This window comes from Pelodiscus sinensis, chromosome 9 (genome assembly GCF_049634645.1).
Source record: "Pelodiscus sinensis isolate JC-2024 chromosome 9, ASM4963464v1, whole genome shotgun sequence".
NCBI lineage: Eukaryota > Metazoa > Chordata > Testudines > Trionychidae > Pelodiscus > Pelodiscus sinensis.
The window spans coordinates 47,274,894-47,288,484 of NC_134719.1; the positions used below are offsets into that span (position 1 = coordinate 47,274,894).

The following is a 13,591-nucleotide window of genomic DNA, read 5'->3' on the forward strand; positions in this document are numbered from 1 at the left end:
CTTTTCCAGAAAAAGTGATTTTCCAGAAAAGCATCCTGCCAATGTAGACGCGCTTTTTCTGGAAATACTTATAATGGAAAACTGTTCCGTTTTAAGCATTTCCGGAAAAGGGTGCCAGTGTAGACGTAGCCCCCGACTTTTTCCTCTGTTCACTCACTGCAGAAAAAAGTCTGTGTCCCCTTGGCTGCTTCCTATCTTTTTCCCCTCAGCAATGGTCTAGTTCTATGGTTTTCCTCCAGTCTCCGGGGGCCTCAAGTGGCATAGCTTCTTCTAACACAATCCTTCTCCAGACTCATCAGGCAGCTTAGACTCCATCTCCAGCTCCGTGCGCACTGGCTCTGTAGTTGGGGCCTGTAGAAGCTCCCTAAAGAGAGTCTCTGTCTGCCCCTCTCAGCAGCCTGTTCAGATTTCGTTGTGCTGCTTCCTTTTATACTCTGTCAGCAGGCTGAGCATGCTCAGCACAGTGTACTTTGGGGGCTGGTGTGGAGTAAGAACAGTACACCCCATCTCAGGAGGCAATGGAGTAGGGGTAAGGGTGGGTGAGGAATGTTTCTAGCCTTGATGGTTACTGAGAATGTGTTACTTGGAACAAAATATAAACATTAATTGTCAGAAGGCAAATTCAATATTGCAAATTGTTATTTCTTTTCATCTCATGCTTTTGAAGAAAATATAATGTTTTGATATCTTGATTATTTTTGAACACTTGTGGTGCCAATATTTCAGTGGAGCTATGCCCGTGTAAAGCTGGAGAGGGTAATAATACCAATTCTTTAAACGCCATTAAAAACTGATGAGAAATAATGATCTTGACTATTGGGAGAAAGGAAGGGAAATGGCACAGTTATAACACAGTTCCATTTTTTTCTCCACTGCATTGAGGGAAAAGGTTGCATTTAGCATAATAAGGTAGATTCTGAAGGGGTTGAAATGTGGGAGACTACTATTACATATGGGCAGCAGGTGTGCAGCTATCTTTGCTATGGCTTCTTCTCCCCTTTTCCTTCTCTTTTTGCTGCTGCTACAATTGTCCCCCATGAACTGTGCTGCTTCAGAAGCTTTTTGCGGGTATTATGGGGGGGAATGTCTGTCCCTTCTGGGAACTGTGGGTGAGAATCCCCAGTCCCAGGTGACAAGCCTTAGAAGGGAATCAGGGCACGGCCCCTTTAGGTGCTTGCTCTCTCTTTCCGCCTGTCCACACGCAGCTTTTGCCCCCTGCTCTGAGCCTGGGGGTAGGGGCCTCGTGCCAAGGCCACTCTCTGAAGGAGCCTTGTGGGCATCCCCGCGGCTCTTCCAGCATCCACACGGGGCTGCGGCAGTCCCAGGCCTGTGTCTGGGATTGAGAAAATCCCACCGCCCCATTATGCTAATTAACTCCCTCCCATTGCCTGGCTTTGAGAGATTCCCCCTCAATGTCTCTGGATTATGCTAATGAGAGTTAATCGCATTGGCTGGCTCGCCAGCGGCAGCTCCAAATGCTATTTGCATGGCTGCGTATGGTAGGCATCTCTTCGCTGCGCCCCCCTCCCCCCCCAGCGCCTGCGAGCGGGGCGTGCATCGGAGGCAGCCCTGGTCCCCGCCCGCTCGCCGCACCTGCTGTCCGCGGACGGGCGGCGAGGGAAGAACTTTCCGCCCGGGCTCGCTTTGTTCTCCGCTCGGCTCTAGAGGCCGGGGCGGGCTCGGGTGCAGGCGCGGCCAGTTCCCAATCCCGGCTCAGGGCTCGCGGCTCTCCCCGCCGTTGTGTGCTTAGCGCCGGCCGCCTGCCTGGATTGCCGCGCTCGGAGTCGGGTGCGGAGGCTGGGGCTGTCCGGGCAGGATGGTGGATCTGGAGAGCGAGGTGCCGCCTCTCCCCCCCAGGTATCGCTTTCGGGATCTGCTGCTGGGAGACCAAGGCTGGCAGCACGACGACAGGTGAGTGTGGGGCCGGCTCGGCAAACGCGGCAGCTGCAGGGGAGACACGAAGGGGGGGGGGGGGGGTCCTGCAAATAGCGCCGAGCGCGTAGCCCGGGTGTGACACCAGAGAGCTCCCTGGTTCTCTCTGTCGCTCGCACAGCCCTAGCGGGTGCCGCTGTGGAGAGGGACGAGACACTCCCCATCCCTCTGGGGGTGAGAGAGAAACCATCTCGGGCCCCGGAGGAGCCAGGCAAGCTGCCTTGTATCTTCCAAACCGCGAAGGCGGCTGACTTGACTGGGGTAAGCGCTCACCCTCAGCAGTCGGTCTCCCGCGCTGCTCTGTAGCACGCCAAGCTGCACTGATTGCTGAACGCTCAGCGCCCTTGCAGCATCCCTGTCTGCTAGCTCTGTTGCCGCTCCACCGAAGGCACAAGCCTAAGTTGCAGTAATAACTTTTAGGGGCCTACAGAGAGAAACAGCCGTGACATTTATGTGCCCTGCAATTGCATCGTGCTTCTGGATTCCTCCTCGTGGACACCACACAAGAATGATTGCAAACTGCACTCAGGGTGGATGGGAGATGCAGGGAAGCATTGCTGTGTGTAGGTGCACTGGGTATTTGACTTCTTTAAGTGTATGAGAAATAATCAGACTAAACACCCCGTGGCCATCAAATTTCACGGTAAGGTAGTTAAATAAAAATAAAATCTGGTCCGCCTCTGACAGCCACATTTGAAAATTCAGCCTTAATAAACAGTCTCTGAGAGGGACTAGATTGATCATATGTATTCATTACAGAGCTACAGGGATACTCTACGTGAAATCTTCTGTATAGCTCTGGCATATGGTAACACAGTGTGCATATCCACATTTTGACAGGCAGCAGACATATTTGGTTTATACATGGAACTATAGTCATTCTGTTAATATATGGATATTATGTTATGGATATATGTTACAATCATTCTATTATGTTAATATATGGATATCAAGCAGACTATGGATTCTCAAACAAAGGCTCAGGACTTTTTGGCAAATTGTAATCATCTCCCCCACATCACCTGTTCGTTTGTTTGTTTGTTTTGGTGTGGGGTGGAGATGGAACTACATAAGAAGGTCCCAATCTATTTTTCCTTTATGGGAACATGGTGCCATGCTATGGAAATGGTTGAGAACCACTAAGGTATCAACAGTGTTTGCTGATGATAATTCTACATACTTTGCCATCCAGCTTAGGGCTTGTCTACACTGGAATGTTTTATCACCTAAACTGCCTTTTCACAACAAAAGAGTGAGAGCGTTTATATTGCAATGTGACATTTGTTGGGAAAAACTCCCAGTTTAGGGGACAAAAAACATAGCTCTCTGGCAGAATTTTGTCATTTCCCCCTCCCTTTCTTGTCAACAAAGCCATTGTGGACTCTACTGTTTGTTTTACCCAGAGAACTGTCTTTCTCCAGTATCCCACAATGCCTGCTCTGATGGCTGTGCTCAGTGTTTTGTGATCTCTGCTGCCCTGCAGGCATGCACTCCTCCCCTTTCAAAGCTCCAGGAACTCCAGCAGCTGAGTGAGCTGCTCCATTTGTGGAACAAACATTGAAAAAATCAGTTGGAATGCTTGTTCTGCCCTGCTATGAAAGCCCAACAAGCAGATTGTTGCTGCAGAGGAAGGGCTGGGGAGACTGCTGTGCTGCTTTGACATTCTTCAACACCGAGAATTCACAGAGCTAGGAGGGAATCCAAAGAAGCACAGGGATAAACCCTGCCTTCCCACAACAGGGCACTGTGGGATGCTTTCTCAGATGGCTTTGCTGTGTGTGTTGTCAGGATGCGAGCAATGTGGCCATGGAATGTTGACAGTGGGAGGCAGAAAAAACAATTTGATCAATTTTCATTTTTGGCGACTTTTGCATATTGATAGCACTATTGTTGACAAACCTTTCCAGTGTAGATATAGACATACAAGGGTTTGTAGGGGTGCTTATTTTCTTCAATCAGGATGTGGCTAATGGGTTTAAATTGCAGCAAGGGAGGTTTAGGTTGGACATTAGGTAAAACGTTCTGTCAGAGTGGTTAAGCACTGGAATAAACTGCCTAGGGCAGGCCTGGGCAAAATACGGCCTGTGGGTCGCATCTGGCCCACCAAGCCACCAGATCCAGCCCTCAGAGGCAGTGGGGAGTGCCAGGCAGGCTCCCCTGCTTGCCCATACTCCACACAAAAACGTGGCTGTGGGGCACTTTGAATCCGGAGGAGAGGGGGGAAGATTCAGATACTGCTTCCAATAATCCCATTGGCAGATTTCTAGACAGACACTGGCCAATGGGAGCTTCCTTTTTGTATAACAAGCAGCCACAAAGTACAACCCTCCTGCTTACTCATTCAAGCATATGGCCGAGCAAGCAGAAACATTTTAAGCTCTGCAAGCAGGCAGGCAGACTGGTAAGTCTCCTGGTGAGAACCTGTCTCTGGCACCTCAGCCCCTGCCTTCCCCAACCCTCTGCCCACACTCCTGCCCCACTACTCCACATGTACCCGTATCCCCTCCCAGATCTGGCACCCCATCTCCTGCCTGAGATCACAATCTGCTCCTACCCTAAATCACATCCCAAACCCTGTACCCCAGTTCCTTGCCCTAGGTCACAACTACCTCCTTCACCCAAACTCCCTCCTGTACCCCAATCCTTTACCCCATGCTCCCTTCTGCACCCAACCTCCATCCCAGACCCCACATCTCCTCGATTAATACAATGGAAGAGTGTGGCCCTTGACCACTTTCCAAAATCTTGAGAGTGGCGTCCCATCAAAAATTATTGCCTACCTCTGGCCTAGAGACATTGTGGTATCTCCATCATTGGAGATTTTTAAGAGAAGGTTAGATAGACACCTGTCAGGGAGGGTCTAGATTGGTGGTCCCCACATTTTTATGCCAAAGATCACATTTAGAATTTACAGGCAATACAAGATCCACCTTGTCCCTTCCCTGAGCTCACTCTATCCCCCCTTTCTCCGTCATTCAGTCTCTCCCAGCCTACCCTCACTTTTACCAGGCTGGGGCAGAGGGCTGGAATTGGGGTGAGGGATTGGAGTGGGGGAAGGATTATGATGCTGGCTCTGGTAGTGGGCTCAGGTCTCTGGTTTGGGGCACAGGATAGGTTCTGGTACTGGGAAGAGGAATCAGGTGTGCATGCCTGCCCCAGTCCCAGGCTAGAGCCCTGAATGGATACACATGTCTACCAATGGATAGAAGTCAGTAACCTTATCTACAGGTCACTTCTGCTATGAGACACTGTAGCCAAAGGAGAAGAAAGTAGCACTGCTGCTCCCGGAAGCCAGTGCCCAGCCCTGGCATCTCCTCCCAGCCGTCAGTTGCACTGCTTCCAGCCCAGCTGTCTGATTCTAGACAGGAGACGTCCACACAACCTGAAGGAATGGCACTAAGTTCCTCTCCTTTGGCCTCAGCAGTTCCTGGGAGCAGAGCTCTGTGGATCAGAAGATACTGAGGTCTAACGGCAGGTTGATATCTTTATCTGTGCAGGGTTCTACATGCAGCTCCTGAAAGGGTGCGATGAGCCCCTGTGGCCCAGCAGGTGAAGGGCACGTCTCTTTGTGCTGGCACTGCCCCCGTCAGCTCTCATTGGCCACAGTTTCCCATTCTCTGCCAATGGGAGCTACAGGGAGCAGTGATTGCAAGCAGGAGCAGTATGTCATGACTCTTCCTTCTGCCACACACATGGTGCCACAGTTAGTGACTTGGGGTGGGGGCAAGCAAGGAGCCTGCCAAGTGTCAATCACACTTGACTGGGAGATCCTCCAGGATTGGCCAGTAGATTGTGATTGACAAGTTGATGACCTCTGGCATAGATGGTGCATGGTCCTGCCATGAGGGCATGGGTCTGGAATTGATGAACTCTAGAGGTCCCTTCCAGTTGTTTACTGCTATATCAGATGTCAATCTGAGGACAGTATTCCTATTTGTGTTGTTTCAAGGACAACATTAAAGTTCAATTATAAATCACAAGAAAGGTGATTTAAAATCACCTTTTAATTGTTTAAATTAAAATTTAAACATGTCAAACATGTCAAGTAAATGAAATACTGGAAAGTGCTCCCTCCGAAATTCAAAGCAATAAACCTTTCCTACTGCTTTTTTATTATTTGAATGACTGTGCATCATCAGCAAGCTCTTCATTATAATAAGCTAAATGAAAACCTCCAGAAGACATTATTTATGGCCAAGTCATTTTTCAGTGGACAGTGTCTTTATTGCAGTAGTAAATCATAGCTGCTAATATACCTGTACATGATCCTGTCACGCAGTAACAATGTCAATTAAAAAAAATACATGAAGACCCTGAACAATGCTTTTTCTATTCTCATGTAAACTATTGATAGCCAGTCTTCCTTGCATATTAGTCAATGGTCCAAACTGACTTCTAGGTACCAGATCTTGCCCCAAAAGATATAGTGCATATGATCTTCATTGGCAATAGACTAAACTGCAGCATTGGTTAAGCTGTAGAATTTCCTGTTTGAAGTATGAAACATAAAAAAGAGAACACTGTAAATATTGCGACTTTGTATCACTTTAGAATTGCTGTTCATATTTTCCATGATTAATGGCTATTTTAAAGCAGATAGCACTTTTACTGTAAATTCATGCTCATGGATTTATGCAATACAAATTGTTTATTTAAATGATTTACAGTACTGAGTACTAAATTAAAAACATTGAAGTATTAAAATAAAGAATCCTGTTTATTAGAATATTGAACCTGATAAAATGTGAATTACATTTCTCTTGCAAAAGTCTCAACAATCTCATACTGTTTTTATTGTGACATCAATTATTTGACTGAATGGTACATAGTTTTGCATAGAAACTCTCATTCTAGGAATATTTGGGGGATGTCACAAATACTTTCAGCACTTAATTTTTTTGGAAACATAATGTGATCTCCAGGAATGCTGGTTACTAGTTAGCTGTTGTTAGTATTGATTAGGCACAAACTTGACACTATACTAAAATTGCATACTTGTTTGAAAATGTAATCTTTTTTATTGGTGTGCTACATAAACATGAATTTGTTTTTAACAGACCATATTACTCTTCTGTTGCAATACTCATTCTTGTTTAAATCCCTCTTTCCTGACATTCTCATTCATCTTGTTCACCTAAATTCAGAGAGCAGGAGTAAAACAGCCTTTAATATTTTTATCTGTAACTCACCAGCCCTAAAAAGTAAGTTTGGTATGAGTGTGAATCATTATATACTAATTAGATTAATAGTTCTCAAACTATTTACTGTTGATACCTCTATCTTCTAAAAAGACACAAATTCAAAGTTTCTTTTTATATACTATATATATATATAATATTCATGCATATCAACTTTTAATGGAACACCTGAATTCTATAAAACTACAGGTTTGTGTCTGGGAAAAGCACAAGAAAATGCTCTGTATGCTGTTCTTTTTCATAAAGAAGTCAGACATCCAAGAGAGCTCTGGGTGCAATTCATTGGCACGGGAAAATAAAAACACTAATCAGCAAACAAGACCATTTCTCACAGCATCCCAGTAAGCTGCCAGACCACTCCAGACTCCAGAGCCCACTTAGTGTCAAGGAAATACCATTGCTCTGCCACAGACTTATCTGGAACTTCTTTCATTTTCCTATCAGATGCTTTTCTGACCCTATGGTCAATAGGGCTCATGTATACTCACCTTCGAAATTCACCTAAAGGTCAAGCAGGATGCAATTCTAATGATGATAGCCTGACATGGTCTAGGCATTTTTGGTACACTGACTTCATTAATCTGAGAACTAAACCTCAGCCAGTAGTATGGAAGAAATTTATACCTTCATGGCAGGACCACCTTCTCCAGTATTCCAGAATGACACAGGCTATATCTAGATTGTAGACTTCTTTTGGAAGAACCTTTTTTTGGAAGAGATCATCTGAAAAAAATTCTTCTGAAAGACAGCGTCCACACACAAAAGTGCATTGAAAAAGCAATCTGCTTTTTTGAAAGATAGTGTCCACACTGAATGGACGCTAGCTTGCATTTAAGGTGTGATTACTATGGATGGAGTGATCACCAGAGCACCTGTGTTTTTCCTCTTTCCTCTTCTTTCAAAAGAACTCCCTCTTCCACATCCACTCATGCCTTTTTTGAAAGAACTCTTTCGAAAAAAACTTCTTTCTTGTAGAAAGAAGATTACCAACATCGGAAAGCCCCCTCTGTTCTTTCGTTTTGCTTTCGGAAGAATGTGATTGCAATGTGGACGTAACTCAGGTTTTGTTGGGAAAACAGCTGTTTTTCCAACCAAACTCTATAGCGTAGACATACCCACAGTGGCTAAGGCCTTACTCAAGGTTTTTATTTAAAATGGTGTCTAACTGTAATCTTACCAGATGATACACTGCTCCTGGATTTCAGGAGAATTTCAGTTTGGGACTTTATGGGATGAACCCCCTCCCATTGTGTGATGCTGCAGCAATTTGCCAGAAGAGGCAGGGGTAGTGAGAGCAGGGCTCCACCTGTCCTCCCCCATCATCACTTTTCAAAGGGCTAGTCAAAAATGCACGTATGTCAACCAGCCGTGTGGTGTTTTGCAGTGAGTGTGTGTGCTGCAGGAAGAGCAGGACCATTTTGGCAGCAGGTACCCTGTGCTGGACTGCTAAGTGGGACTAGGCAGAACAAAAAATGGCCAGGGGGAATGGATCCCCCTCCATCTGGGCCACAGAAGCTTTTCAGAGCTTTCCTGCAGATGAACAGTGGCCTGAGCCAGGGGATTTTGTTTTACTTGTTCAAATTCTGTGCTGGGCAGCACAGAGAAAGCACTTGGTTGAGGAGGGCAGTGATCTTGAGTGACGGGAGGCTGGGGAGAGAGGGATGTAGCAGGAAGAAAAGGGGGGCAGAGAGAGGAGGGACCTGGTGGCAAGGTCCTTCACCCCTGGGGATATTGGCTCTGTCAGTCTGATACATAAATCTGGCACCATTATGCTGCTCCAGTGGTACATTTTACCATCTTGGTTCTGTGAGATGAATGGGTTAAAGCAGCAGCCAGCCTGTATTTTACTGGCATGTCTCTTGGCAATTCTTATTCATTGTCTGAGGCGCTTACTGCTGTTGAAACAACCAACATAGAAGCCCTCACTTGTTTGTGAGAAGAAGTGAAAATGAGGTGGCAACTTTTTCAGTCTGTTTCTAGTCATCTTCTTTCTACTCAGGGGAAAATGCCAGCTGAGGGCAAGGTCTGACACCTTGTTTGATTGTGTGAAGAAAGGGCAGAAATCTCCCAATTAGCTTTAGCTGGTACTTGGGTTCAGGGATTTGACTAGAAAGATGGGGCCAAGCAGGCATTGAGCAGGGACACAGGGTGAACAGCAAAGAGAGGAGGGAGACAGTTGGAAGGGGTGGGGAATTGGGCAGGGAAGCTACTGCCTCCCAAAGTGGAAGCTTTGCCGACAGCCCATAACTGTAAGACAGAACAAAGCCATTTAATAAGAACTCTACAAAACTGTTCCTTACATTTACTGACATAAAGAAAAGTCCATCTCTGTCGAAGTGTTAGAATGTGACACATGGCTGGTAATTTAAACACACATGGACAAATTAAGACCCATTTCTCAGGCAGTCTCTGCTGCCAGTGGGGTGTCCAGTCTCATAGTTTTGTAGAACTGCCCAGAGTTCAGTTCAGACCTTCTCTCAACACTATTGCTTACTTAAGGGCTCTATGACCATTTTGGCAGGTCTCTCCCACAGTCATTACTGCAGTAGAGTGAGCATCTATTTCCTTCCTGGGGGTCTCCGGGTCCAAAAAGCAGTTTAGCAAAGCTGTCCTGCAGTCATACATAATCTGCTTATGAGTGAGTCAGCAGAAGCAGAATACACTAGATTACTCAAAGAACAGCAAATAGTTTCCCTACAGTAATTGTGGTTCTTTCAGATGTTCATGAACATCTATTCCACAACCTGCCCTCTTTCCTCACTACTGCCAAGCCCTTGGTAATAGACATTCTGTCTTAGCAAGAGACTTAGGCTACGTCTACACTGGCACCCTTTTCCAGAAATGCTTAAAACAGAACAGTTTTCCATTATAAGTATTTCCAGAAAAAGCACGTCTACATTAGCAGGATGCTTTTCCAGAAAAGCAAAGCATCCGTGGCCAATGTAGACGCGCTTTTCCGCAAAAAAGCCCCGATCGTCATTGTTGCTTTTTTGCGGAAAAGACTACTGTGCTGTCTACACTGGCCTTTTTCCGGAACAATTTTTCCGGAAAAGGACTTTTGCCCGAATGGGAGCAGCATAGTTTTTCCGGAAAAACACTGACAATTTTACAGTAGATCGTCATTGCTTTTCCGGAAAATCAAGCGGCCAGTGTAGACAGCTGGCAAGTTAGAGTGAGCATCTATTTCAGCTGCTTTTCCGAATAAGTGGACACAGCCCACGAGCGAAGGAATTGGGGACCGCCTCCCTTTTATGCCTTCTCTTTTGGATGAGGAAGAGACTTTCTCTTTTGTTTGGCACAGCTATGAACCTGAGACTATTTCTGGAGTTTACTTTTGGATTTTTTTTTTTGTGTTGCAGTGTACTCTAGTTTTCTATAGTTTATTAGGTATTATTGGATCATGAGTAAATCATAGAAATAGAAAATAGTAATAGAAATATTTGCTTACTTAAAATCCATAAATTCCTACAAGCCACTCAATTTCATGCAGGTTAAGGCACTGTAAACATCACAGTTCTTGTATTTCAGGGCTAATCAGAAGCTCTGTCAGTCTTATAACTGATAGAAAAATATTTAATGTATGGTACAACTATTTTTGTGTTTAAAACTTGTTATTTTCCTTTAGTAATGAACATAAGAACATAAGTGTGGCCATACTGGGTGAGACCAAAGGTCCATCTAGCCCAGTATCCTATCTGCTGACAATGGCCAATACCAGATACCCCAGAGGGAGGGATCACAGTGGGTAATCCTCACATGATCCCTCATCTGTCACCTACTTCCAGAGAAACAGAGGCTAGGGACACCATTCCTACCCATCCTGGCTAATAGCCATTGATGGACCTAACTTCGATGAATCTATCTAGCTCTTTTTTGATCGCTGTTAAAGTTCTAGCCTTCACCGCATCCTTTGGCAAGGAGTTCCACAGATGGACTGTGCACTGAGTGAAGAAAAACGTCCTTTTGTTTGTTTTAAACCTGCTGCCTATTCTTTTCATGTAGAGACCCCTAGTTCTTATGTTGTTGGAATAAGAAAATAACTTTTCCTTATTCACTTTTTCCATTCCAGTCATGATTGTATAGACCTCTATCATATACCTCCCTTATTCTCCTCTTTTCTAAACTGAAAATTCATAATTAATTAGCATATTCTTGGTCAAATGGCAGGCAAGTCCTAATTACAAACTTGGAATCAAAGGCTTATTGAGCAGAGACCCATTCACTATGGCTATGTCTACACTGCACACAGGAGCGGCCCAAGGCAGGCTGCAGCAGCTGGCACCGTAGGTGGGGCAGCGCAATCTGCGCCCCTGCCTGCACGGCCATCAATGGCCATGACGTCATCATTGGGCGCCCAGGCCAGCGGTGCCCTAGGCAGCTGCCTAGCTCACCTAGGCTCACAGTCCGCCCTTGACTGCTCAGTTATTTCAGAATAAGCTATTCTGGAATAGTGATTCTGAAATAGAATATTTCAAAATGGAACATCTACACTGCAGGAAAGCCTCAAAATTAGTTCAAGGCAGGCTTCTTTAATATACACGTACTATCTCGATTTAGAGCCCCAGGAGGAATAACTTAGACTGGCCCTGGTGAGAGACTATTTTGAAATGGAAGAAGTGAAGCGTCTACACATGCCTTATTTCAAAATAGCTTTTTCAGAGTAGGCGTTATTCTTTGTAGAATGAGGTTTAGAGAAGTCAGAATACGCCGTCCGTTATTTCAAAATTATTTCAAAATAGCAGCATTGCTGTGTAGACTACTGCACAGTTATTTCAGAATAGCAGCTGTTATTCCAAAATAATTTTGCCGTGGAGACACACCCTAAGGGTACGTCTACACTACAAAGTTAATTCGAACTAACAGCCATTAGTTCAAATTAACTTTAATAGCGGCTATACATACAAACTGCTTAATTCGAACTAGGTAAACCTCATTCTACGAGGACTAACACCTAGTTCGAATTAAGTAGTTCGAATTAAGGGCTGTGTAGCCTCATAATTCGAATTAGTTGGAAGCTAGCCCTTCCCAGGTTGCCCTGGTGGCCACGATGGGCCAAACCAGAGAAACTTTTCTGCCCCCTCCCGGCCCCAGAGCCCTTAAAAGGGGCACGGTCTGGCTACAGTGCTTGTGCCAGTTGCAAACCTGCCAGCACCGAGCCAGCAGATCCTGCACCTGGCATGGCATGAGCCAGCCACCCGCTGCCACCCAGCCCTCTGCCTCTTCCCAGGACCAGGCTGGCCGCTCCCAGGAGCCTGCCTTGGGCCGCAAGAGGCAGGCACTTGCCTGGTCTAGTGCGGAGATCGTGGACCTCATCGAGGTTTGGGGGGAGGCCTCCAATGTCCACGATCTCTGCACTAGGCACAGGAATGAGGCCGTCTAGGGCAGGATAGCTGCCAGCCTGGCCACCACAGGCCACATGCGAACCCAGGAGCAGGTTGCATGAAAATCAAGTTGGTCCAGTGAGACCTCCAACCCTCAGCTCTGAGCTTAGAATATAAAAACATAAGAATGGCTGTACTGGGTCAGACCAAATGTCCATCTAGCCCAGTAGCCTGTCGGCCGACAGTGGCCAACACCAGATACCCCGGAGGGGATGGACTGAAGACAATGACCAAGCCATTTGTCTCATGCCATCCATCTCCAGCCTTCCACAAACAGAGGCTAGGGACACAGTTCCTACCCCCTGGCTAATAGCACTTCATGGACCCAACCACCATTAATTTATCTAACTTCTCTTTGAACTCTGTTATAGTTCTAGCCTTTACAGCCTCCTGTGGCAAGGAGTTCCACAGGTTGACTATGTGCTGTGTGAAGAAGAACTTTCTTTTATTAGTTTTAAACCTGCTATCCATTAATTTCATTTGGTGTCCTCTAGTCCTTCAATTATGGGAATTAATGAAGAACTTTTCTCTGTTCACCCTCTCCACACCACTCATGATTTTATATACCTGTATCATATCCCCCCTCGGTCTCCTCTTTTCTAAGCTGAAAAGTCCCAGTCTCTTTAGCCTCTCTTCATATGGGACCTGTTCCAAACCCCTAATCATTTTAGGTGCCCTTTTCTGAACCCTTTCCAAGGCCAAAACATCTCTTTTGAGGTGAGGAGACCACATCTGTACACAGTACTGAAGATATGGCGTACCATAGTTTTATATTTCCCCTCCTCCTTCTTCCCCTGGCTTCCCCCTTCCATCTCCCTCCTCCCATGTTTCCCCCTCCCCTCTTCCACCCTCTCTCTTCCCCTCTCCCACCTCCTTTTCCCAGTCTCCCCAGAGGTTAATTCCCACCCCCCCCAGTTTTGTTAAATAAAGAGAGTTTCTATTTTTGAACACAGGTGTCCTTTATTTTTTACATCAGGAAGGGGGGCTAGGGAAGGGTAAGTGCAAGAAGGTGAGGGAGGAATAGGGCAAGAGCCCCCGATGGGGAGGACTGGGGTGGCTCTGTGGGCTCCTCGGGGTGGA

The 13,591-nt window shown here is 46.0% G+C and overlaps 1 protein-coding gene across 6 annotated transcripts in view; it reads left to right on the forward strand.

Annotated features, from left to right (window-relative positions):
• The first annotated feature begins 1,453 nt into the window (after window positions 1-1,453).
• The window catches only part of KCNT2 (potassium sodium-activated channel subfamily T member 2), a 321,535-nt gene continuing 309,397 nt past the window's right edge, over window positions 1,454-13,591 (forward strand). For 4 of the 6 annotated variants that reach the window (XM_075936723.1, XM_075936724.1, XM_075936727.1 and 1 more), the window contains exon 1: window positions 1,454-1,911. In XM_075936723.1, coding sequence (XP_075792838.1) covers window positions 1,817-1,911 — 95 coding nt within the window. In that variant the 5' untranslated portion in view covers window positions 1,454-1,816. The remainder of the gene's footprint in view (window positions 1,912-13,591) is intronic. The other 2 variants (XM_075936725.1, XM_075936726.1) reach the window with 1 other exon arrangement.